This window comes from Salmo salar, chromosome 01, assembly GCF_965601325.2.
Source record: "Salmo salar chromosome 01, fSalSal1, whole genome shotgun sequence".
Taxonomy (NCBI): domain Eukaryota; kingdom Metazoa; phylum Chordata; class Actinopteri; order Salmoniformes; family Salmonidae; genus Salmo; species Salmo salar.
The window spans coordinates 160,589,730-160,617,426 of record NC_138291.1 but is presented as its reverse complement, the minus strand read 5'-3'; the positions used below and the strand labels follow the sequence as shown (position 1 = coordinate 160,617,426).

At 45.1% G+C, this 27,697-nt stretch overlaps 1 protein-coding gene across 1 annotated transcript in view; it reads right to left on the bottom strand.

Moving 5' to 3' along the window:
- Positions 1-27,697, bottom strand: part of jmy (junction mediating and regulatory protein, p53 cofactor) — a 66,876-nt gene that overhangs the window by 12,407 nt on the left and 26,772 nt on the right. Inside the window, exon 2 of the mRNA XM_082955602.1 lies at positions 12,736-12,909. Within this exon, the coding sequence (XP_082811728.1) occupies positions 12,736-12,909 (174 nt within the window). The remainder of the gene's footprint in view (positions 1-12,735; positions 12,910-27,697) is intronic.

The window sequence follows — 27,697 nt, the reverse complement described above, 5'->3', positions numbered from 1 at the left end:
AACAATTGTTGGAAAAATTATTTGTGTCATGCACAAAGTAGATGTCCTAACCAACTTGCCGAAACGTTAGTTTGTTAACAAGAAATTTGTGGAGTGGTTGAAAAACGAGTTTTAATACTCCAACCTAAGTGCATGTAAACTTCCGACTTCAACTGTATATTGTTGTGACCTAGATGAAGATCAGATCAAATGTTATGACCAATTTATGCAGAAATCCAGGTATTTCCAAAGGGTTCACATATTTTTTCTTGACACTGTAATTCTACTGTGTTACTTTTTATTTTATTTAGTAAATATTTTCTTAACTCTATTTCTTGAACTGCACTGTTGGTTAAGAGCTTGTAAGTAAGCATTTCACAGTAAGGTCTACACCTGTTGTATTTGGAGAATGTGACAAATAAAATTGGATTTGATTTGTTTTGATGAGGTAGTCACCTGAAATGCATTTCAATTAACAGGTGTGCCTTGTTAAAAGTTAAATAGTGGAATTTCTGTACTTCTTAATGCATTTGAGCCAATCAGTTGTGTTGTGACAAGGTAGGGTTGGTATACAGATAATAGCCCTATTTGGTAAAAGACCATATTACGGCAAGAACAGCTCAAACAAGCTGTCCATCATTAATTTAAAACATGAAGGTCAATCTGGAAAATGTCAACTTTGAACGTTTCTTCAAGAGCAGTTGCAAAAACCATTAGGCGCTATGATGAAACTGGCTCTATCGAGGACAGCCACAGGAATGGTTGACCCAGAGATACCTCTGCTACAGGGGATAAGTTCATTAGAGTTACCAGCCTCAGAAAGTGCAGCCCAAATAAACAGAGTTCAAGTAATAGACACATCTCAACATCAACTGTTCAGAGGAGACTGTGTGAATCAGGCCTTCATGGTCCAATTGCTGCAAAGAAACCACTACCAAAGGACACCAATAAGAAGAGACTTGCTTGGGCCAAGAAACAAGAGCAATCGACATTAGACCAGTGGAAATCTGTCCTTTGGTCTGATTCTGGTTCCAACCGTCGTGTCTTTGTGAGACGCAGAGTAGGTGAACGGATGATCTCTGCATGTGTGGTTCCCACCGTGAAGCATGGAGGAGGACGTGTGATGGTGCTTTGCTGGGGACACTGTGTCATTTATTTAGAATTCATGGCACACTTAACCAGCAAGGCTACCACAGCATTCTGCAGCGATACGCCATCCCTTCTGGTTTGCGCTTAGTGGGACTACCATTTGTTTTTCAATAGGACAATGACCCAACACACCTCCAGGCTGTGTAAGGGCTTTTTGACCAAGAAAAAGTGATGGAGTACTGCATCAGATGACCTGGCCTCCACAATGACTCGACCTCAACCTAATTGAGATGGTTTGGGATGAGTTGGAGTGAAGGAAAAGCAGCCAACAAATGCTCAGCATATGTAGGAACTCCTTCAAGACTGTTGGAAAAGCATTCCAGGTGAAGCTGGTTGAGAGAATGCCAGGAGTGTGCAAAGATGTCATCAAGGCAAAGGGTGGCTACTTCGAACAATCTCAAATATAAAATATATTTTGATTTGTTTAACACTTTTTTAGCTACTACATGATTCCATATATTATTTCATAGTTTTGATGTCTACACTATTATTCTACAATGTAGAAAATTGTAAAAAATTAAGAAAAACCCTTGAATGAGTAGGCGTGTCCAAACTTTTGACTGGTACTGTATGTGCAGTTGAAATTTAGCCATAGAATCAATGACCAAAAAATACATATTTTCAATTTCTGTAAATGATGTCTTCTTAACTTTCATTCAGAACTGAAAACAAACTTCATTTCAGCATCCTGAAAATACATGAACTGAAAATGGAAAGACGTCTTTTCGACATAATTTTGCTTACTGGAAGACTACATACACTCACTCATATGTTAATATCTCAATGTAAAACAGATGTGTCTGTATGGGCGCTCTCTCTCTCACACACACACACACGCCACATGCATGCATGCACGCAGGCAAGCACACACACAGTAATCAACAGCACGCCGCACGTGACCTGAGTGGTTTACATCAGCCAACAAACTGTATGCTGAGTGTGTGTGACAGAGGGAGAGAAAGACTTAGATAGAGGGGGGAGAGAGTAGATAGAGAGAGTGTGTTAGAGGGAGAAAAGGCAAGATAAAGGGAGAGTACTCAGTCAGTCCCACAAAATTAGACATGACCTTAGTGCTGAGGTATCCATTCTCCAATAGAGAGGGAATATTAGCCCTCTACAAAAACTATAACATTTAGACTTTGACTAACATCTGGGCCACACATCCTGCTGTGGAACTATGGAAACACCCTAACAATGGGGATGTCCATCTTAAAAGAAATAGGCCTACTGTAAACACTGGCTAGTCACTTCACTGCAGACTTTCTTTCCAAGGGCTATTGACCCCATGTAAAATACACACTTTTTACTATGCCATTGTTCTCCGTTTCCCTGATTTTGTTGTTGACTGTTGTCTGTGTGTGTATGCCTAGGTGGTTTAGGCATGGTTCTGGTTAAATAAGGTGTTCTTGAAGTGAAAGAGCTAAAGACATGAATAGATGAAGTTATCGGGAAATCTAGAATAGAAGTATGAGAATGGAATAATGACATGCGAATAGAATAGTGGATATGACGTCAGAGAGCCTTTATGTTGTTTTCTGTCCAGTAAGCCCCTCCCCCTCTCAGCCGTCACTTCCTCGTTGCTGTGTCACTGTGGTGTGGACCATGTGGTGTGGGTCTCATCTCAGACACGACACCCTATCTATCCATGACCTAATCCTACACCACTAAATTATACACACACACTGACACTGCCTCCAGTAATAGAACTACACTACAATATTTCTCCATTCTTCTGCCCATCTTTCCACACGTCCTCTACAGCCCACTATGTAATCTGCAGCTTCAGACAGCTGGTGTCAAAGTGAATGAGGCAGAAATAGCAGCCAGGTCTGTTTCCAGGGCCATAGGGCCACAGGCTGAGATACGTACAGATAGACCACAAAGATAACAACAGATAGACCAGTGTCACGGTGTCATGGTCCTTATCACAGATGCTTAAAACTGCCTTCTATCACTTTGGGAGTGGGGAACGTTAGCACACACACAGAGCACAGACACACAGAGCACAGACACACAGAGCACAGACACACAGAGCACAGACACACAGAGTTTTATCATCCAAAATGTTAATGTTCTTCCTCCTACCTATGCTACATAGCCACCGGTCCGTAGGTTACAGAAGCTACATGACTTATTAATGCATGCCTTCTGACCCTGGCTGTAACAGAATACCCATGCTGCATCACTCCAACACGCGATATGGCCTTCCCACAATGCACCATTCATCCTATACCTGCTCTCCTTTGTCCTCGACACTCATTCACTTCATCCCTTCATTCATCTATTCATCAGATCCCACATTCACTTGTTCCACTTGGCATGTTGACAGGCGCTAGGGTTCAGGGATGGGCAATTCTAGTGCTGATAGACTGCAGTGTGTGCAGGCTTTTGTTCCAACCCAGCTCTAACATAGTAATCAAAATTGGAGATTTGAAAACCACGATTAGTTGATTACTTGAATTGCAGTTATTGCTGGGCTTGAACAAAAGCCTGTCTAACGATACCCATTATCAGTTCAGACCCGAGCTTAAAATTAACATTTTGGTCCACCAGCCACTGTGGCAGGTAGATAAAAAATCTACCAGACACTCAGATTTTCCACCAGCCCAAATATTTTTTGGAGCAACAATTACACCAACACAACAAAACAAAAAAATGGATGAGTATGCTTTGTAATGTTGCTAAAACAATAAATGTATGACAAGTAAGAAGTAATAACCGGGGTTCATTATATTTGGCTTGGCACCTAAAACCCTCACAAACTTTTACAGATGCACAATTGAGAGCATCCTGTCGGGCTGTATCACTGCCTGGTACGGCAACTACACCGCCCGCAACCGCAGGGCTCTCCAGAGGGTGGTGCAGTCTGCCCAACGCATCACTTGGGGCAAACTACCTGCCCCCAGGAAACCCCCCAAGAAGTCCAAAAAGATCATAAAGGACAACAACCATCCAAGCCACTGCCTTTACACCCTGCTATCATCCAGGAGGCAAGGTCAGTACAGGTGCATCAAAGCTGGGACTGAGAGACTGAAAACCAGCTTCTATCTCAAGGCCATCAGACTGTTAAATAGCCATCACTAGCTGTGCCTATATACATAGACTTGAAATCACTGGCCACTTTAATAATGGAACACTAGTCACTTCAATGTTTACATATTTTGCATAACTCATCTCATATGTACAGTTGAAGTCGGAAGTTTACATACACCTTAGCGAAATACATTTAAACTCTGTTTTTCACAATTCCTGACATTTAATCCCAGTAAAAAATCCCTATCTTAGGTCAGTTAGGATCACCACTTTCTTTTAAGAATGTGAAATGTCGGAATAATAGTAGAGAGAATGATTTATTTCAGCTTTTATTTCTTTCATCACATTCCCAGTGGGTCAGAAGTTTACATACACTCAATTAGTATTTGGAAGCACTGCCTTTAAAATTGTTTAACTTGGGTCAAACGTTTCGGGTAGCCTTCCACAAGGTTCCCACAATAAGTTGGGTGAATTTTGGCCCATTCCTCCTGACAGAGCTTGAGTAACTGAGTCAGGTTTGTCGGCCTCCTTGCTCGCACATGCTTTTTCAGTTCTGCCCACAAATGTTCTATAGGATTGAGATCAGGGCTTTGTGATGGCCACTCCAATACCTTGACTTTGTTGTCCTTAAGCCATTTTGTCACAACTTTGGAAGTATGCTTGGGGTCAATGTCCATTTGGAAGACCCATTGCGACCAAGCTTTAACTTCCTGACTGATGTCTTGAGATGTTGCCTCAATATATTCACTGAATTTTCCTCCCTCATTATGCCATCTATTTTGTGAAGTGCACCAGTCCCTCCTGCAGCAAAGCACCCCCACAACATGATGCTGCCACCAGGATGGTGTTTTTGGCTTGCAAGCCTCCCCCTTTTTCCTCCAAACATAACGGTGGTCATTATGGCCAAACAGTTCTATTTTTGTTTCATCAGACCAGAGGACATTTCTCCAAAAAGTATGATCTTTATCCCCATGTGCAGTTGCAAACCGTGGTCTGGCTTTTTTATCACGGTTTTGGAGCATGGCTTCTTCCTTGCTGAGCGGACTTTCAGGTCTCATTTTACTGTGGATATATATACTTTTGTACCGGTTCCTCCAGCATCTTCACAACATCCTTTGCTGTTGTTCTGGGACTGATTTGTACTTTTCGCACCAAAGTACGTTCATCTCTAGGAGACAGAACGCATCTCCTTCCTGAGCGGTATGATGGCTCCGTGGTCCCATGGTGTTTATACTTGCGTACTATTGTTTGTACAGATGAACGAGGTACCTTCAGGCATTTGGAAATTGCTCCCAAGGATGAACCAGACTTGTGGCGGTCTACAATTGTTTTTCTGAGGTCTTGGTTGATTTCTTTTGATTTTCCCATGATGTCAAACAAAGAGGCACTGAGTTTAAATGTAGGCCTTGAAATACATACACAGGTACACCTCCAATTGACTCAAATGATGTCAATTAGCCTATCAGAAGCTTCTAAAGCCATGACATAATTTTCTGGAATTTTCCAAGCTGTTTAAAGGCACAGTCAATTTAGTGTATGTAAACGTCTGACCCACTGGAATTGTGATACAGTGAATTATAGGTGAAATAATCTGTCTGTAAACAATTGTTGGAAAAATTACTTGTGTCATACACAAAGTAGGTGTCCTAACCGACTTGCCAAAACTATAGTTTGTTAACAAGAAATTTGTTGAGCGGTTGATAAACAAGTTTTAATGACTCCAACATAAGTGTATGTAAACTTCCGACTTCAACTGTATATACTGTATTCTATTCTACTGCATCTTAGTCTATGTCACTCTGACATTTCTCGCCAAATATTTATATATTCTTAATTCCATTCCTTTACTTTAGACTTGTGTGTATAAGGTAGTTGTTGTGAAATTGTTAGATATTACTTGTCAGATATTACTGCACTGTTGGAGCTAGAAACACAAGCATTTTGCTACAGACGCGATAAAATCTGCTTAACACGTGTATGTGACAAATAAAATTTGATTTGTTTAATAAATTTTTTTGTGACCTGAGTTTTTAACCAAATTATCACAGATGAGACAAATGTTCATCTGCCTCTTTAAGGGTTGGAGATTACCGTGGTAATGTGACTTGGGTCATGTTTGTGCCTGTGAGATTGAGAGTGACTAGTAGCTGTGTTGTCTTCTCTTCCCTAGCAATTGAAACTCAAACATTGAAAAACAACCTAGCTTGTGAACAAAACAACGTAAATAGCCAAGAAACACAAGAAAAAAGTCTCACTTCAGTAGACATTCCTTTCAAGTAAATTAGACAAACTTGTATGCCTGTGCGCAGCACTTCTAAAAATGAATCTTCCACAACCCTTCACGCCAGGCAGTGTCGCAGCACGATGTGGCTCCAGGTCATCTATAAGTCTATGCTAGGTAAAGCTCCGCCTTATCTCAGTTCCCTGGTCACGATAACAACACCCACCCGTAGCACACGTTCCAGCAGGTATATCTCACTGATCATCCCCAAAGCCAACACCTCATTTGGCCGCCTTTCCTTCCAGTTCTCTGCTGCCAGTGACTGGAACGAATTGCAAAAATCACTGAAGTTGGAGACTTTTATTTCCCTCACCAACTTTAAACATCAGCTACCTGAGCTGCTAACCGATCACTGCAGCTGTACATAGTCCATCTGTAAATTGCCCACCCAATCTACCTACCTCATCCCCATACTGTTTTTATTTTATTTACCTTTCTGCTCTTTTGCACACCAGTATCTCTACTTGCACATCATCATATGCTCATTTATCACTCCAGTGTTAATCTGCTAAAATGTAATTATTCGCTCCTATGGCCTATTTATTGCCTTACCTCCTCATGCCTTTTGCACACACTGTATATAGACTTTTTTTCCTACTGTGTTATTGACTTGTTTATTGTGTTATTGGCTTGTTTATTGTTTACTCCATGTGTAACTCTGTGTTGTTGTCTGTGTCACACTGCTTTGCTTTATCTTGGCCAGGTCGCAGTTGTAAATTAGAACTTGTTCTCAACTAGCTTACCTGGTTAAATAAAGGTGAAATATATATATATATTTTTTTTTAAATCATACTTGACTATTTTTCTCACAAATGCGAGTGAAATGTTCGCACTGTAGAGCCCTGACCACCCACCAATGTGGCTGGGGAAATAGACATCTTAACCACCGATGCTATAATCTACCCTCATTTGGAGGGTGGCGGCTATTCATTTTAGGCCTTTGTTCAGACCATTGCAACTCCTCATCATAAGATAATGTGTCTGCTCGATTGTATTAATTCCCATCTGCAAAGCTTCAAACAGCTAAATATAACTCTTGGCCTTGTCATCCTCTTCCTTTCTAGAGGTGACAGGCTTTATTTACACCTTCGACTAGGACAATGGCGTCAGCACAGACACTGTGTGTGTGTGTTTTCACACTCCCAGAGAAGGTAAGAGGATGCTGTGACTTTAGCAGGTAGGCTATATCTCTCCTTTGGGACATTGATAGTAGTCTATTGAGACTGAGAGACTACCTAACCTACCCTCATCTCTACACATTACATTTCTCACCACACATTACTTGCAACATTTACCAATTTCAACATCAAGCACAATGCAAAACACATGCAAATACCCTATCCTCCCGTCTTTGTCCTCTCCCACCTGTCTCTCCTCTCCCTCCCCCTGTTCTCTCTCTCGTCCTTCCTCTCAGTGATACACAGACTCCTCCTTTAATGAAACAGCCAGCTGTATACAGCAGGGCCGTTCTACTGACTCATCAGTCTGGAAGAAAACACAACATCCAACATCCTCCCAACCAAGAACTGACTGGCCCGTCTGGTATTGGACTTCATTTGCATACAGCTTTGTTTCCAGCCGTTGGCTCGTTGGTTTCCCCTGAGGGCAACAGGTGGTTGGACTGAGGCTGAATCAGCATTAAAGCATCAAATAGTCCTGACTAACTATCCCAGATGGATCTACTTAGCTCATGATGTAGCAGAGTTTAGGGATTTACTCATATTTTGTAATTGTCATCACAAATAAGGACTAGTGTGTGGAAACCATAGACATGAAATAAGATGAACCAACAGTTCTGGGTTTCTATGGTGGATAGAATATACAGTACTGCAGCTCCTCCTATAAATCTAACATTTAAAAAAAAATAACACAACATAAGCATATTGTAGGGGGGGTTTAACAATGGACTACCAGCAAGACCACTAAGCACTTTCTCCTTTATTAGAGCCCAGTAGACAGCAGGGTTTCCGGTAGGAAAATGTGACGCTGGACATTTGACCGACAACATTTTAGAAATGTACCTGACCCATATGCATTGAGTGCGTAACCTGATTAGGGTGTACACCCACAGCGCTCAGAATGACAGAAATCTATGGTAATATGCTAATTTATCTTAACAGAACAGGCATGTCGAGGATGCAAAGATGTGCGGTCATTCTTACCCAATTCTGATGTGCACTTTGAACATGTTAAAATAACTGTCCACATTTACTTTTCCTCGGCCAACAAGACGAGTAAGGAACAGCAAAATCACTAGCCTATGTCAATCCACTATATTAGAAAAGTTTAGGCTACCTAGTCTATTGGTCAGCTCTTTGAGAAAGACATGTCATATTCCAAACAGACAGTTGTGGGACAATAGATCCCAAATTCAAACAAGCAGTAGGCCTAGGATACATACAAAATATGTTAAAAATCAACAGATCAGAACGTTTAGCTTAAAATGTTGATCAACTATTATTTCTTCACATTTTAAGTGTAGCAATGCACACAAGGCAGTAGGCTATGCGGGAATGTGCATTCCATAATACAATTAGCAGGAAAACACAGTTTTCAAAAAGGCACTGCACATGCCAGCAGTTTCATGTGACAGAGAAGAAAATATCCATTTAGAAAGAGAGAAAATCCTCTAGGCTACTTTGAAGCAAGGAAAGACATGCCTCATAATATGTATTAAAATGTTCAGATTTCAAACAACTAAGTGTATGTTTTCAAAATACATACTGCCTCCAGCTTATTGCAAAGTGGTGTGTGATGCTGATGAAGCCTGCCTTCCATTGCCGTTTGATGCCTTCTTCAAAACAACTGGGAACTCAGAAATCTCCGACTTCCGAACGTTCAAGACAATTGGGAACTGGGGAAAAAAACGAGCTCTGACTACAAACATTTATTTGAACAGTCACCCAACTCGGAATTCCAACTCGGGAACTCTCTTTCTAGAGCTCTGACTTTCCAACCTGAAGATCTCTGACGTCATGATTTCACATCGTATTTTTCAGAGTTCCCAGATGTCTTGAAAGCACCACAAGATGCTGTAGCAGCAGCTCTAGCGGAGTCTGACAGATTTTCCACATAAAGGCTCTGTATCTGTATGCTGTACGAGTGTGATAAAAAAGATACATAACAAATATACTGTACACGCGCCAATTTAATTCCACAAAATTATGCAAATTAACCAATAGACCGATAAGCACAACCAGTCAAATGTATTTCCATCAACTGGTATTTTCATCAATGAATTGATTGAGATTTACAATGAGATTTTTGCCAATTTTATTTATCGGCTGTTTCATTTTTTTACCGGACAAAGGCCGGCTACTACCGGCTAACGGAAACCCTGGTAGGCAGGCAGGATTACTGAGACATATCATTGCTCCAGGTTATGGACATCTGGCAGGTGTACTACTGGAGTGCAGATCAGTGGAGCAGCTTTGACCACACTGGTAGGATTATCAAACGAGCCCAGAGCCCAGATCCTTCCTGCATATCTCACAGGGTTACCCTACCCTAGACGCTGATTCAAGGTCAGTTCAGCGTTTCTCCTCCTAATGGTTGGTGTTAGGATTTGGGGAGGGTAATCCTTCCCAAATGATCCTAGATCTGTACCTACCGGGAAGCAGATTCTACCCGGATCTCATAATGCTGCATTGTATTCTGAAGGAACTCCCCTTTCACATGGCCATGTATGTATGTATGTATGTATGTATGTATGTATGTATGTATGTATGTATGTATGTATGTATGTATGTATGTATGTACGTGTGTGAGCGGATGTGTGTGACCAGTGCAGCGTCACAGACAGCCATGCTGGGTGAAGAATATGATGTGGCCAAAGACAAACAGGGGGAAATCACCCCAACCTCCATGACTATAGGCTGAACCCTCACAAGAGATGACTAAAATAACACACAATCCTCACTAACACCCTCACAGAGAGAGGGGAGGGGGCAAGGAAAGGAAGGAGAGAGACAGAAAGACAGAAAGAGGGGGAGAGAGGCAGAGAGTAAGGCGAGAGGGGGGTGGGAGAAAGAGACTGAACAGAATGATAAGCAGCTGAAGAGAAGAGAGGAGAGGTGAGGTGTATGTGTGTGCTGAGCAGTATTCCAGCCTGGTTTGGTTTAGAGCCTGAGTACTGACCACAGCACTAATACTTCTACTGTTGGTTAAGCTGCTCTGGGCAGGGAGGCAGGCGGGCTGAGGGGGTGAAGCCTCTCTAGCTGATCTGATCCCCCCATCACACACACACCATCATATTGAGGTTAGTGTTAACCACATACCTAGGATCAGCTTAGCCTTAACCATTACAGTGGAGTAGGACAACAAAAAACTAGGAGCAATTTCATCCCACTCCCACCATCTCGTCAGTCCAGTTAGCCACAGAAGCTAACCCTAATGTCAGTAGACTTAGGAAATAATGTGTATTAGAGTGTATGCTGCTGTCTGTCAAAGAGCTTTTGGCCCACCCTTTAATGGTTCAAACAGCCAACCAATCAGCCTGTTACAAGTGTTTCGCAAACGTTTTGAAAACATGTGTTTAATCAAATACAAAGTTATTTTACAGAAAACAAATAAACAATTAGTATGCTTATAGGGAAAGGCACTCAACGTGCTCGGCACTGACACAAAATGACTGATGATTTGCTGAAATAAATTGATAGTAAGAAGATTGTGGGAACTGTTTTGTTAGACTAAAGTGCAGTTTTTAAAATGTCATATATCATAACCTATTGCTGAAAAAACGTAGGTGTTTTGGATTTGCATCCTCTGCCTTACTGTGGATTGAGAGTTACCTATCTAATAGAACACAGAGGGTTTTCGTTCATGGAAGCTTCTCTCATGCAAATTCAGTTGAGTGTGGTGTTCCGCAGGGCAGCCGGCTAGAGCCATTATTGTTTTGTTTTTACAAATGACCTTGAATAAAGCCTGTATGTCTATGTACGCTGACAACTCAGCAATATACACATCGGCTGCAACAGTAAAATAAATAACGGAGACAGTTAACATAGAGCTCCAGTCAGTTTTAGAATGGGTAACTAGCAATAGACGGGTACTAAATATAATATAAAATAAAAGCATCATTTTTGGACAAATCACTCGCTCAACACTAAACCTCATTTAGATCTAGTATTGAATAATGTGGCTATTGAACAAGTTGAGGAGACTAAACTGCTGGGTGTAACCCTAGATAGCAAGCTGTCATGGTCAAAACATATAGACTCAATGGTTAATGAAATGGGAAGAGGTCTGTCCATGATAGGGCGTTGCTCTGCCTTCTTGACATCTCAGTCGACAAGACAGGTCCTACAGGCCCTAGTTGTGTCGCACGTGGACTACTGCCCAACTGTGTGGTCATGTGCGGCAAAGAAGGAAATAGGTCAATTCCAGTTGGTAAAGAACAAAGCAGCACGTATCGCACTTAGATGTACACGGAGGGAAAGTGTCTGTAACATGCTTTCAGTCTCTCCTGGCTCAGAGTTGACTGCGTCACTATTGGTCTTGGATGTGTTGAAGGTACCAAACTCTCTGTTCAAGTAGATGGCACACAGTTCGGACACTCATCGGTACAACATGAGACATGTAACCAGAAGTATCTTCACAGTCCCCAGAACAGAGGCTAGGAAACACATAGTATTAAATCGAGCCATGACTACATGGAACTCTCTGCCACCCCAGGTAACTCAAACTAGCAATAAAAACAGTACAAAAAAACTGACAAAAGAACACTTTACTGCGCAAAGGGGACTGTGAAAAGACACAGCCATTGTATATATCTTGTATTGTAATTTGCACTGTACTACAGTACCAGTCAAAAGTTTGGACACACCTACTTTTCTTTATTTTTACTAATTTCTACATTGTAGAATAATAGTGAAGACATCAAAACTATGAAAGAACACATATAGAATCACGTAGTAACCAAACAAGTGTTAACATCCGCCAGCTTAACCCGGAAGCCAGCCAATGTGTCGGAGAAAACACAATTCAACTGGCGACCGAGGTCAGCCCGCAGGCACCCGGGCCCGCCAGAAGGAGTCACTAGAGCACGATGAGCCAAGTAAAGCCCCACCGGCCCAACCCTCCCCTAACCTTGACATTGGGCCAATTGTGCGCAGTCCTATGGGACTCCCGGCCACAGCCAGTTGTGGCACAACTCGGGAATGAACCCAGGCCTGTAGTAATGCCTCTAGCACTGCGATGCAGTGCCTTAGACCGCTGCGCCACTTGAGAGGCCCCATAAATTAAAATTAATCAAATTATTTTGATATATCGCCCAGCCCTAGTGTGTGTGTTACCTTGATCTGCTGTCTGCGCAGCATGGCCAGCTCTCTCATGTCTCTGAAGGGCTGTAGCAGGTAGTGGTAGAGTTGTGTTGTAGCCTCCAGTAACTCTCCATAGGCCTCGTCCTCCTCTGGATAGACCTGCAGCAGCTCCACCATACTCTCCATGGCCCGGTGCCTCTCCAAAAGCTACACACACACAAAGAAGATCATTTAGCAATTCAGCAAAACATCAAAAATAAAAAGGAACCAAATTAAACATTTCAGCAGCAAGACTGGTTTAGGAGGATTAGAAGAAGAAACAGGAAAAGATGGGGCATAGTTTGAAGAAGTTTATTCTGTGCCTCTGAATAAGGTGTTATAGGAAAGGCGCTAACAATGGTCAGGAATAGCTCATATTTCAGACTGTGTTGAAACTAGTTCCATTGCTGATTCACAGGAGTGACTGGCACAGTGTGTGGTGGTCTCAGCCCCAGCACCAGCACAGACCATTTCATAATGGCTGTCTAAACAAAGAGCTCTTTCACCAGCTGCACAGAGAAAAAAAAGTATTTGTCCAAAAGTTACAGTACTGATAAAATGAGAAGGATTGAGCATGTGTGCAGTGCACAAGCATACATATGTGTGTGAGCATGTGTAAATGTTTAAGGGTCTGTGGCCATTAAGGTTGAGAAATATTTGGGGAGACCTCTTCTACAATATGGTACTCCAAATATTGCGATAACCGATATAAATCGGTTTGCTCCGACCTGTCAAGGTATAGGGGGCAGTATTATCGATTTCGGATGAAAAGCGTGCCCAGAGTAAACTGCCTAATACTCCTGCCCAGAGTCAAATATTTGCATATTATTAGTAGATTTGGATAGAAAACACTCTGAAGTTTCTAAAACTGTTTGAATGATGTCTGTGAGTATAACAAAACTCATATGGCAGGCAAAAACCTGAGAGAAATCCAACCAGGAAGTGGGAAATCTGATGCTTGTAGTCTTTTCAAGTCATTGCCTATCTAACACACAGTGACTTAGGGTTCATTTTGCACTTCCTAAGGCTTCCACTAGATGTCAACAGTCTTTAGAACCTTGTTTCAGGCTTTTGCAGTGAACAGAGAGCGAACAAGAAGGCCGGGAAGTTGGTGACTCAGAAAAGGACATGAGTTCATTGGCGCGCATTCACGTGATGAGGTAGCTGTGTTCCATAACGTTTTTCAAGACATTGGAATCGTCCGGTTGGAATATTATTGAAGTTTTATATTAAAAAGGCTCTAAAGATTGATGCTATACAACGTTTGACATGTTTCAACGAACGTAAATAGAACTTATTTTGACTTTTCGTTGTGAAATTTTCAGCGCCCTTCCTACATTTGGAGTAGCTTGCTGAACGCGCAAACAACAAGGAGGTATTTGGACATAAATTATGGACTTTATCGAACAAAACAACATTTATTGTGGACCTGGGGTTCCTGGAAGTGCCTTCTGATGAAGATCATCAAAGGTAAGTGAATATTTATAATGCTATTTATGATTTTAGATGACTCCAAAATGGCGGTATCTGTATTGTATGATGTATTTTTCTGAGCGCCGTACTCAGATTATTGCAAAGTGTGCTTTCCCCGTGAAGCTTTTTTGAAATCTGTCACAGCGGTTGCATTCAGGAGATGTTTATCTATAATTCTTTGAATAACAGTTGAATATTTTATCAACGTTTATGATGAGTATTTTTGTAAATTGTTGTGCTGCTCCACCGGCAGTTTTGGAGGAAAAATATTTTCTGAACATCATGCGCCAATGTAAAATGGGGTTTTTGGATATAAATATGAACTTTATCGAACAAAACATACATGTATTGTGTAACATTGAGTCCTAGGAGTGTCATCTGATGAAGATCGTCAAAGGTTAGTGCTTACTTTTAGCTGTATTTATGGTTTTTGTGACCCCTCTCCTGCTTGGAAAATGGCTGTGTGGTTTTTCTTGTGTTGGCACTGTCCTAACATAATCTAACTTTATGCTTTCGCCGTAAAGCCTTTTTGAAATCGGACAATGTGGTTGGATTAAGGAGAGGTTTATCTTTAAAATGGTGTAAAATAGTTGTATGTTTGAGAACTTTGAATTATGACATTTTGTTGTTTTGTATTTGGCGCTCTGATTTTTCACTGGCTGTTGAATAGTGTGAACCGTGGGTGGGACGGTAGCGTCCCACGTAGCCCTGAGAAGTTAATGACTAGATCATTCCAGACTGTGACATTTTTTCCCTTTATTTATGATATTACAGTAACATTCTCATTAAATAATCTTAGTATGACAGAAAAAATAAGGTTTAGTTAATTCATTTACACTTCATTTTGAACAAACTGATACAGCCTAACTAATAAAACTGCACAGTTGTGATTTGTAAAGTTCAAATAGAGTATAGTTTTGCATTTCACTATATAGCGTCAATGTCATTTCACGATAGTCAATTTAATCATATATCAGAACAACTAGGGTGGAATATTTTCCCGGTATTTGACAAAATGTTCCATCCCAAGAATAAATCACTTTTCTCCCAGGTAACCAGGTATTTCCTGCCAAAACCGGAAGTGTCTTTCAAAAGCATAATAAAGCATTGATTAAAGCTTTGACCGAAAATTCAAGACTGATGCTACTTCAGCCTGATGAGCCATACATTACATACATTCCTTTCCTTCCAGTTCTCTGCTGCCAATGACTGGAACGAACTGCAAAAATCACTGAAGCTAGAGACACATATCTCCTTCACTAGCTTTAAGCTCCAGCTGTCAGAGCAGCTCACAGATCACTGCACCTGTATATAGGCTATCTGTAAATAGCCCATCCAACTACCTCATCCCCATACTGTATTTATTTATCTTGGTCCTTTGCACCCCAGTATCTCTACTTGCACATTCATCTTCTGCACATCTACCATTCCAGTGTGTAATTGCTATATTGTAATTACTTCGCCACCATGGCCTATTTATGCCTTACCTCCCTTATCCTACCTCATTTGCACACACTGTATATAGACTTTTTCTACTGTATTATTGACTGGAAGTTTGTTTATTCCATGTGTAACTCTGTGTTGTTGTATGTGTCGAACTGCTTTGCTTTATCTTGGCCAGGTCGCAGTTGTAAATGAGAACTTGTTCTCAACTAGCCTACCTGGTTAAATAAAGGTGAAATACATTTTTCAAAAATAAAATAATTTAATGAGGCCAAGCCCCAAAAAGCCCAAATGGTTGTGCCGTTATCCAATACATACAGTACAAGTCAAAAGTTTGGATACACCTACTCATTCCATTCATTTACTATGTTCTACATTGTAAAAAATATACTGAAGACATGAAAACTATGAAGTAACACATATGGAATCATGTACTAACCAAAAACTGTAAACAAATCAAAATATATTTTATATTCTTGAAAGTAGCCTTACTTTGCCTTGATGACAGCTTTGCACACTCTTGGCATTCTCTCAACCAGCTTCACCTGGAATGCTTTTCCGATGGTCTTGAAGGAGTTCCCACATATGCTGAGCACATGTTGGCTGCTTTTCCTTCACTCTGCGGTCCAACTCATCCCAAACCATCTCAATTGGGTTGAGGTCGGGTCATTGTGGAGGCCAGGTCATCTGAGCAGCACTACATCACTCTCCTTCTTGGTCAAATAGCCCTCACACAGCCTGTAGGTGTTGAAAAACAAATGATATCCCATCTGGTTTGCGCTTAGTGGGACTGGTGTATCGCTGCAGAATGCTGTGGTAGCCATGCTGGTTAAGTGTGCCTTGAATTCTGAATAAATCACAGTGTGAGCAGCAAAGCACCCCCACACCTCCTCCTCCATGCTTCACGGTGGGAACCACACATGTGGAGTTCATCCATTCACCTAATCTGTGTCTCACAAAGACACGGCGGTTGGAACAAAAAATCTCAAATTTGGACTCATCAGACCAAAGGACAGATTTCTACCGGTCTAATGTCCATTGCTCGTGTTTCTTGGCCTAAGCAAGTCTCTTATTGTTATTGGTGTCCTTTAGTAGTAGTTTCTTTGCAGCAATTCGACCATGAAGGCCTGATTCACGCAGTCTCCTCTGAACAGTTGATGTTGTGATGTGTCTGTTACTTGAACTCTGTGAAGCATTTATTTGGGCTGCACTTTCTGAGACTGGTAACTCTAAATGACACCAATAGGAAGAAGAGACTTGCTTGGGCCAAGAAACACGAGCAATGGACATTAGACCGGTGAGTCCAAATGTGAGATTTTTGGTTCCAACCGCCATGTCTTTGTGAGACGCAGAGTAGGTGAACGGATGATCTCCGCATGTGTGGTTCCCACCGTGAAGCATGGAGGAGGTGTGATGGTGCTTTGCTGGTGACACGGTTGGTGATTTATTTAGAATTCAAGGCACACTTAACCAGCATGGCTACCACAGCATGCTGAAGCGATATTCCATCCCATCTGGTTTGCGTTTAGGACTAGCATTTGTTTTTCAACAGGACAATGACCCAACACACCTTGAGGCTGTGTAAGGGCTATTTGACAAAGGAGAGTGATGAAGTGCTGCGTCAGATGACCTGGCCTCCACAATCACCCGACCTCAACCCAATTGGGATATTTTGGGATGAGTTGGACCGCAGAGTGAAGGAAAATTTAGCCTACCTTTCAGGAGGCTGATTTGCAGGCAAAGACAAATGAATGGGTAATCAATACTTATTGAAAAAGAAAAGGTGCAATGCTCGCTCACCATAGTAGCCTAACATATGCTCGCTTTGTGCCTTTTCCATGATGATTACATTTTTTGATTGCACCTCGACTCACATTGGTTGAGCACCCTCCACTTCTTTCCATTATCAATATTTATTCACAGACACTGTTGTAAACTAGTCTAATCATATTCAAGTTAATTTCAGAATTTAAGTTAACCTGTTGGGGCTAGGGGGCAGTATTTGCACGGCCGGATAAAAAACGTACCCGATTTAATCTGGTTACTACTCCTGCCCAGTAACTAGAATATGCATATAATTATTGGCTTTGGATAGAAAACACCCTTTCTAAAACTGTTTGAATGGTGTCTGTCAGTATAACAGAACTCATTTGGCAGGCCAAAACCTGAGAAGATTCCTTACAGGAAGTGGCCTTTCTGACCATTTCTTGCCCTCCTTGATCATCTCTAACAAATACAGGGGATCTCTGGCATGACGTGACACTTCCTACGGCTCCCATGGGCTCCCATGTTTTTTGTGAACGTTTATCGTGAGTAATTTAGTAAATTCACTGGCAGTGTTCGGTGGGAATGCTAGTCACATGCTAGTCACATGCTAATGTAAAAAGCTGGTTTTTGATATAAATATGAACTTCATTGAACAAAACATGCATGTATTGTATAACATAATGTCCTAGGGTTGTCATCTGATGAAGATCATCAAAGGTTAGTGCAGCATTTAGCTGTGGTTTGGGTTTATGTGACATTATATGCTAGCTTGAAAAATGGGTGTCTGATTATTTCTGGCTGGGTACTCTGCTGACATAATCTAATGTTTTGCTTTCGTTGTAAAGCCTTTTTGAAATCGGACAGTGTGGTTAGATTAACGAGAGTCTTGTCTTTAAAATGGTGTAAAATAGTCATATGTTTGAAAAATTCAAGTTTTAGCATTTTTTAGGTATTTGAATATCGCGCCACGGGATTACACTGGCTGTTGAGTAGGTGGGACGCAAGCGTCCCACCTAGCCCATAGAGGTTAACTGCCACGTGATTCTCCGCCCTTGTAGGCAGTCTACTCTATTTCAATGAGACCACACATACTAGGCACACTTGAACTCAGACGCCCAACTAGGAGAGGTAGACTACTGAAGTTGAAGCAGCAAATTCTGTGTTTGAATAATACGAAAAATTTACTTTTAATACAATAGGTAGGCTAATGCATACAAAGCAGAAAGATGATTATTTCCAAATAATCTGCGGGACAACAAAAATATTTTCATCCCAAAGTTGTCTGTCTGACCGACCCGCAGCATGAAAAATGCTGACCACACCGCAGCCTTTTTCGGGAACCTCAGGAATGCAGCCCTCTATTAGAAACCACTCGTTTCAATTCATACAGTACAACCCTCCCTCAGTTCTCCCAGGGGTAATATTGAATCTATATTGAAAGGCTGCTGCTACATCACCAATCTAAGCAGTGAATAGCCTAACAGTACCCTTCTGCTCTGTCTGTCTGGTGTGGCTTGAAAACAGAGGAGGAGCTGTGGATAGGATGAATAGGGGCTCTTAAGTTGTTAACCCTAGCCAGGCTTTCCATAGCCAGCCACACACACAGGTCCACTCTAGGGATCAGGGGCTAGAGACAGACACTGGTCGATTCAGCTCCAACACTGCTCCTACTGTTTACCTTGGCCAAGCATCTCCAAGGTAACCATAGACAGGCCAGCCCTGCACTTAGCTAAGAGAGGGCTGGCTAAGAGGGAGGGAGCTACTGTAGCACTAGAACTGTTGCATTAGGAAAGGGAAAGGGGGATACCTAGTCAGTGGTACAACTGAATGCATTCAACTGAAATGTGTCTTCCGCATTTAACCCAACCCCTCTGAATCAGAGAAGGTACAAGCTGCCCATATGCATAAATTCCAAAAATCCAGTAGGGGGATCAATGCAACCTTCGAGGCAAGAACGGAATATGTTGTCTGGTGAGTGACATTTCCTGTGACCTCTGACCCAACTGTGGTTAAGGCAGGAGGTGGCTGTGGTTACAGCCCTGGGAGCACAGATTGACGAATGACAGAGTGTGTATGTGTTTGTGTGTGGTAGTTGATTTCTGGCCAGAGCACACATATCACTACAGGGATTGGCTGGCTCTCTTTATAACAAACAACCCTGATTGGCTGGGAAAGAGTAGCAAAAAACTTCTGATTGGTGGAGAATCCACAAAGTACAGACAACCATCGTAAGGTAAACTTAGCAGTGCAGTGGGAACATGTGTCACGGGCTGGCTCGAGGAACAACAGGAGAGGTAGAGTCAGGCGCAGGAGACAGAGAGTTCGTGACCACACTTCTTTATTGGAAGCACTGTACGTGGTCGACAAGGTATAGGGGCGCAGCCCTGAAAGATTCTGCGGTGGTGTACACAAATAAAATAAACCACTGGCAGAAGGAAAAAACTCAGTACACTTCTTTACGAACACAAAAACCCGGACAAGCAACACAATCACGTACAACCACATACATCCTACGCTAACCTAAATAACCCCCCCTTACTAATGACTAACCCAAAACAGGTGCGTGCCTACCTAGACCTAACCAAACGAAAGTGAAACAAAAAGGGAGCTCCGCCCGGCCGAGGAGGGGCGCCACCATCCGTCACTGTCGTGACAGTACTCCCCCCCTGACGCGCGGCTCCCGCAGCGCGCCGACGCCGGCCTCGAGGACGCCCCGGAGGGCGAGGCGCAGGGCGATCCGGATGGAGGCTGTGGAACTCCCGGATGAGCGCTGGGTCCAGTATGTCCTCCACCGGTACCCAGCACCTCTCCTCCGGGCCGTACCCCTCCCAGTCCACGAGGTATTGCAGGCCCCTCGCCCGGCGTCTGGAGTCCAAGATGGACCGGACTGTGTACGCCGGGGGCCCCCCCGATGTCCAGGGGGGTGGAGGGACCTCCCGTACCTCATTTTCCTGCAGCGGACCAGCTACCACCGGCCTGAGGAGAGACACATGAAACGAGGGGTTAATGCGATAATAAGAGGGAAGTTGTAATCTGTAACACACCTCGTTTATTCTCCTCAGGACTTTAAATGGCCCCACAAACCGCGGACCCAGCTTCCGGCATGGCAGGCGGAGGGGCAGGTTCCGGGTCGAGAGCCAGACTCTCTCCCCTGGGGTGAACACGGGGGCCTCGCTGCGGTGCCGGTCAGCGCTCGCTTTTTGTCGCACCCTGGTTCGTTCCAGGGATTCCTGCACAGCGTTCCAGGTCTCCCTTGAGCGCTGAACCCATTCCTCCACCGCAGGGGCCTCCGTCTGGCTCTGATGCCATGGCGCCAGGACCGGCTGATAACCCAACACACATTGGAATGGTAATATGTTGGTGGAGGAGTGGCGCAAAGAGTTCTGAGCCATTTCGGCCCATGGCACGAACCTTGCCCACTCCCCTGGCCGGTCCTGGCAGTAGGACCGCAGGAACCTGCCCACCTCCTGGTTTACCCTTTCCACCTGCCCATTACTTTCGGGGTGAAACCCCGAGGTCAGACTGACCGAAACCCCCAGTCGCTCCATAAACGCCCGCCACACTCGGGACGTGAACTGGGGGCCTCGATCTGAGACGATATCCTCGGGCACCTCGTAGTGCCGGAAGACGTGGGTGAATAAGGCTTCCGCGGTCTGCAGGGCCGTAGGAAGACCGGGTAACGGAAGCAGACGGCAGGACTTAGAAAACCGGTCCACAACGACCAGGTTCGTAGTGTTGCCCTGAGACGGCGGGAGATCGGTCAAGAAATCCACCGCCAGGTGGGACCATGGTCGTTGTGGAACCGGGAGGGGTTGTAATTTCCCTCTAGGCAGGTGCCTGGGAGCCTTACTCTGAGCGCACACCGAACAGGAGGAGACTTAGTGCCTCACGTCCCTCACCAAGGTGGGCCACCAGTATCTCCCACTAAGACCACGCACTGTCCGCTCAACCCCTGGGTGACCCGAGGAGGGAAGCGTGTGAGCCCACCGAATCAGCCGATCGCGAACATCGAGCGGAACGTACTTACGACCCACTGGACACTGCGGAGGAGTAGGCTCCGTCCGTAACGCCCGCTCGATGTCCGCGTCCACCTCCCAGACCACCGGTGCCACCAGGCAGGAGGCTGGAAGTATGGGCGTGGGATCGGTGGACCGTTCCTCGGCGTCATGGAGACGAGACAGTGCGTCGGCCTTAGTGTTCCGGGAACCTGGGATATACGAGATGTTAAACCGAAATCTTGTAAAGAACATCGCCCACCTGGCTTGACGCGGGTTCAGTCTCCTCGCCGCCCGGATGTACTCCAGATTGCGGTGGTCAGTCCAGATGAGAAAAGGGTGACGTGCCCCCTCAAGCCAATGTCTCCACACCTTCAGGGCTCTGACCACAGCCAACAGCTCCCTGTCCCCCACATCATAGTTACGCTCCGCCGGACTCAACTTCCTAGAGAAGAAGGCGCAGAGGCGGAGCTTTGGGGTGGCGCCCGAGCGCTGGGACAGCACGGCTCCTACCCCAGCCTCGGAGGCGTCCACCTCCACTATGAAGGGCAAAGAGGGGTCCGGGTGCGCCAGCACCGGAGCGTCGGTGAACAAAACCTTCAGACGACTAAAGGCCCTGTCCGCCTCCGCGGACCACTGCAACCGCACCGGGCCCCCCTTCAACAGTGAGGTAATGGGAGCCGCCACCTGCCCAAAGCCCCAGATAAACCTCCGGTAGTAATTGGCAAATCCCAAAAACCGCTGCACCTCCTTCACCGTGGTGGGAGTCGGCCAATTACGCACGGCTGAAACGCGGTCACATTCCATCACTACCCCTGATGAGGAAATGCGATACCCCAAGAAAGAGATGGCTGGTTTGGAAAACTCACATTTCTCAGCCTTGACGTATAGGTCATGCTCCACCAGTCGCCCAAGCACTTTACGCACCAGAGACACATGCTCGGCGCGTGTAGTGGAGTAGACCAGAATGTCATCGATGTACACCACTACACCCTGACCGAGCAGGTCCCGGAGAATCTCGTCCACAAAGGATTGAAAGACTGCGGGAGCATTCTTTAACCCATACGGCATGACGAGGTACTCATAATGGCCAGATGTGGTACTAAATGCCGTTTTCCACTCGTCCCCTCCTCGGATACGCACCAGATTATATGCACTCCTGAGATCCAATTTCGTGAAGAAGCGCGCCCCGTGAAATGACTCCATCGCCGAGGCGATGAGAGGTAGTGGGTAACTGAAACCCACTGTGATGGCATTTAGACCTCTATAGTCAATGCACGAGCGCAGACCTCCCTCCTTCTTCTTCACGAAAAAGAAGCTCGAGGAGACGGGTGAGTGAGATGGCCGAATGTATCCCTGCCTCAAGGACTCAGTGACGTATGTCTCCATAGCCGCTGTTTCCTCCTGAGACAGGGGATAAACGTGACTACGAGGAAGGGCAGCGCCCACCTGGAGGTTTATCGCACAGTCTCCTCGTCGATGAGGTGGTAATTGGGTCGCCTTCGTTTTACTGAAGGCGATAGCCAAATCGGCATACTCTGAGGGAATGTGCACGGTGGAGACTTGGTCTGGACTCTCCCCCGTAGTCGCACCGATGGAAACTCCTATGCACCTGCCCGAGCACTCATTTGACCACCCCTTAAGAGCCCTCTGTCCCCACGAAATCTTAGGGTTGTGAGTGGCTAGCCAGGGAATCCCTAGAACCACTGGAAATGCTGGGGAATCGATGAGGAAAAGACTAATCCGCTCCTCATGACCCCCCCGCATTACCATGACCAGAGGCACAGTGACCTCCCTGACCAGCCCTGACCCTAGTGGTCGACTGTCTAGGGCGTGCACGGGGAAGGGTTGGTCCAACTGGACCAGGGGAATCCCTAACTTAGCCGCGACCCCACGGTCCATAAAACTCCCTGCTGCGCCTGAATCGACTAGCGCCTTAAACCGGGAGTGAGGGGAGAAACCAGGAAAGGACACTGACACATACATGTGACGGACAGGGGGGTCTGGGTGAGGCTGGTGCTGACTCACCTGAGGTGTCAAAGGAGCGCTCTGCCTGCCTTCTGGACTCCTAGGGGAGTCTCCCCAGCACCGGTCCACAGTGTGCCCTCTGCGACCACATGAGGTGCAGGAGCGACCTCCCCCTCCAGTCTTCCTGGCTGCTGCCCCCCCTATCTCCATAGGCGTGGGAGCAGGAGGGCTGGAGGGTGGAATGAGCAGGGCCCGGGTCGGACGTCCGTGGGCGGCCAGCAGATTGTCCAGTCGGATGGACAGATCCACCAGTTGGTCCAGTGTGTGGGTCGTGTCCCGACAGGCTAATTCCCGGCGGACGTCCTCCCTCAAACTACAACGGTAGTGATCTATAAGGGCCCTTTCATTCCACCCTGCTCCCGCGGCCAGGGTCCGGAACTCGAGAGCGAAATCCTGCGCGCTCCTCGTCTCCTGCCTCAGGTGAAACAGCCGCTCACCCGCCGCTCTCCCCTCCGGGGGATGATCGAATACTGCCCGAAAGCGGCGGGTGAACTCTGGGTAGTTGTCCCTGGCTGAGTCCGGACTGTCCCACACGGCTTTTGCCCATTCCAGGGCCTTACCCGTGAGGCAGGAGACGAGGACGCTGACGCTCTCCTCCCCCGAGGGAGAGGGACGAACGGTCGCCAGGTATAACTCCAGCTGGAGTAAGAAGCCCTTACACCCAGCGGCCGTTCCATCGTACTCCCTGGGGGGAGCGAGTTTCACCCCACTGGTACTGGGTGCTGGCGGGGGCGCAGGCTGTTGGCCTGCCGCGTTCAGGGGGCCGAGAGCGCGTCGGTCCCAGCTCTCCAGGCGCGCCAACACCTGATCCATGGCGTTCCCCAGCCGGTGGAGCAGGGTGGAGTGTTGGTCTACAGTTTCCTCCATGGACATGGCTGGCGCTGAAGCTCCTGCTGACTCCATTAAGTTTGTGTACGTGATTTCTGTCACGGGCTGGAGAGGTAGAGTCAGGCGCAGGAGACAGAGAGAGTTCGTGACCACACTTCTTTATTGGAAGCACTGTACGTGGTCGACAAGGTATAGGGGCGCAGCCCTGAAAGATTCTGCGGTGGTGTACACAAATAAAATAAACCACTGGCAGAAGGAAAAAACTCAGTACACTTCTTTACGAACACAAAAACCCGGACAAGCAACACAATCACGTACAACCACATACATCCTACGCTAACCTAAATAACCCCCCCTTACTAATGACTAACCCAAAACAGGTGCGTGCCTACCTAGACCTAACCAAACGAAAGTGAAACAAAAAGGGATCGATGGTAGCTAGTAGGCCGGCGACGACGACCGCCGAGCTCCGCCCGGCCGAGGAGGGGCGCCACCATCCGTCACTGTCGTGACAACATGAGTGAGCAATTATGATCACACACACAAAAGGGTAATTAGAATCATACTAATAACAATTGTACACCAGCAGGAACTTATCAAGCCTAACTCTACCAGTCTATCTATCAGTGTGAAATCTGCCTGGTCTTCATAGTGTAATGCCAGTAGGCCTGGAAGGCAGGAAACACCCTTCCTATGATGTAAACAGCAGTCCTTCCTTTGAAAGATCACATCACTTCAGAGTTCACATTAGTCAGCTGTTAGCTATTTATGCGCTACAGAAAATTACAAAAAAAGTCATATGGCAAATCTCTGCAATCCCTCACACTGGGCGTGTGTGTGTGTGTGTGTGTGTGTGTGTGTGTGTGTGTGTGTGTGTGTATTTAGCTTGAACAACATACATTGTATTCCATCTGGACAAGAGGCATACCCATGTAAGAATGCTGTTCATTGACTACAGCTTAGCATTTAACACCCTCCAAACTCGTCAATAAGCTCGAGACCCTGGGTCTCGACCCCGCCCTGTGCAACTGGGTCCTGGACTTTGATGGGCCGCCCCCAGGTGGTGAAGGTAGGAAACAACATCTCCACCCCGCTGATCCTCAACACTGGGGCCCCACAAGGGTGCGTTCTCAGCCCCCTACTGTACTCCCTGTTCACCCAAGACTGCGTGGCCATGCACGCCTAGAACTCAATCATCAAGTTTGCAGACGACATTACAGTGGTAGGCTTGATTACCAACAACAACGAGACGGTCTACAGGGAGGAGGTGAGGGCCCTCGGAGCGTGGTGTCAGGAAAACAACCTCTCACTCAACGTCAACAAAACAAAGGAGATGATCGTGGACTTCAGGAAACAGCAGAGGGAGCAACCCCCATCCACATCGATGGGACAGTAGTGGAGAAGGTGGAAAGTTAAGTTCCTCGGCGTACACATCACGGACAAACTGAAATGGTCCACCCACACAGACAGCGTGGTGAAGAATGTGCAACAGCGCTGGCTTGTCACCTAAAACACTCACAAACTTTTACAGATGCACAATCGAGAGCGTCCTGTCGGGCTGTATCACCGCCTGATACGGAAACTGCTCTGCCCACAACGGCAAGGCTCTCCAGAGGGTAGTGCGGTTTGCAAAACGCATCACCGGGGGCAAACTACCTGCCCTCTAGGACACCTACAGCACCCGATGTCACAGGAAGGCCAAAAAGATCATCAAGGACAATAACCACCCGAGCCACTGCCTGTTCACCCCGCTATCAGCCAGAAGGCGAGGTCAGTACAGGTGCATCAAAGCTGGGGCCGAGAGACTGAAAAACAGCTTCTATCTCAAGGCCATCAGACTGTTAAACAGCCATCATTAACACAGAGAGGCTGCTGCCAACATACAGACTCAAATCTCTGGCCACTTTAAAAAAATGGATGTAATAAAGGTACAGTGAGAGAAAAAAGTATTTGATCCCCTGCTGATTTTGTACGTTTGCCCACGGACAAAGAAATGATCAGTCTATAATTTGAATGGTAGGTTTATTTGAACAGTGAGAGACAGAATAACAACAAAAAAATCCAGAAAATGCATGTAAAAAATGTTATAAAATGGTTTGCATTTTAATGAGGGAAATAAGTATTTGACCCCTCTGCAAAACATGACTTAGTACTTGGTGGCAAAACCCTTGTTGGCAATCACAGAGGTCAGACGTTTCTGGTAGTTGGCCACCAGGTTTGCACACATCTCAGGAGGGATTTTGTCCCACTCCTCTTTGCAGATCTTCTCCAAGTCATTACAGTTTTCGAGGTGTCAAGCAAAGAGGCACTGAGTTTGAAGGTAGGCATTGAAATGCATCCAAAGGTACACCTCCAATTGACTCAAATTATGTCAATTAGCCTATCAGAAGCTTCGAAAGCCATGACATCATTTTCTGGAATTTTCCAAGCTGTTTAAAGGCACAGTCAACTTAGTATATGTAAACTTCTGACCCACTGGAATTGTGAATTATAAGTGAAAAAATCTGTCTGTTAACAATTGTTGGAAAAATTACTTGTGTCATGCACAAAGTAGGTGTCCTAACCGAATTTGCCAAAACTATAGTTTGTTAACAAAAAATGTGTGGAGTGGTTGAAAAACTAGTTTTAATGACTCCAACCTAAGTGTAGGTAAACTTCCGACTTCAACTGTATAACTGTATTCTATACCATCTACCGCATCTTGCCTATGCCACACGGCCATCTCTCATCCATATATTTATATGTACATATTCTTATTCATCCCTTTACATTTGTGTGTATAAGGTAGCCGTTGTGAATTTGTTAGAGTACTTGTTAGATTTACTGCACTGTCGGAACTAGAAGCACAAGCATTTCGCTACACTCACATTAACATCTGCTAACCATGTGTATGTGACCAATAAAATTTGATTTGATTTGTAAATGTGTGCACATTTGAGTGCATGGAACTTTGCATACAATCATCCACACATCAACTGAAACCAGGCAGGTACTGTTCCTGCTATTATAATATCAAGCCTACCAAGTGAGTTTGCTTACCTTGCTTTAGGTACAAGTTGGCCGTAGACACAGACCTAGGATCAGTTTCCCTCCCCCAACCCTTATGTAACCATTAAGGGGGAGTGAGGAACGCAAAACTCACCTTAGATCAGTGTCTAGGAGGAAGCAACATCAAAGCCGCTTAACTTAGCTACAGGTCGGAAAATGTGCAGTTCCGCAGGCCCTCACACACACTACCTTCAATTACCTTTGACCCAAAGCCTGGGTCCCTGCCCTGAATGGTGGGGGAGATGTGTGTGGGCTAATTTCAACTAATCCTCAGTGCTGCAGTGGGAGTCTAACGCCCTGTGTCTGACATGCTAACTCCCCATGACTAACTCTCTCACACACACACACACACACACACACACACACACACACAC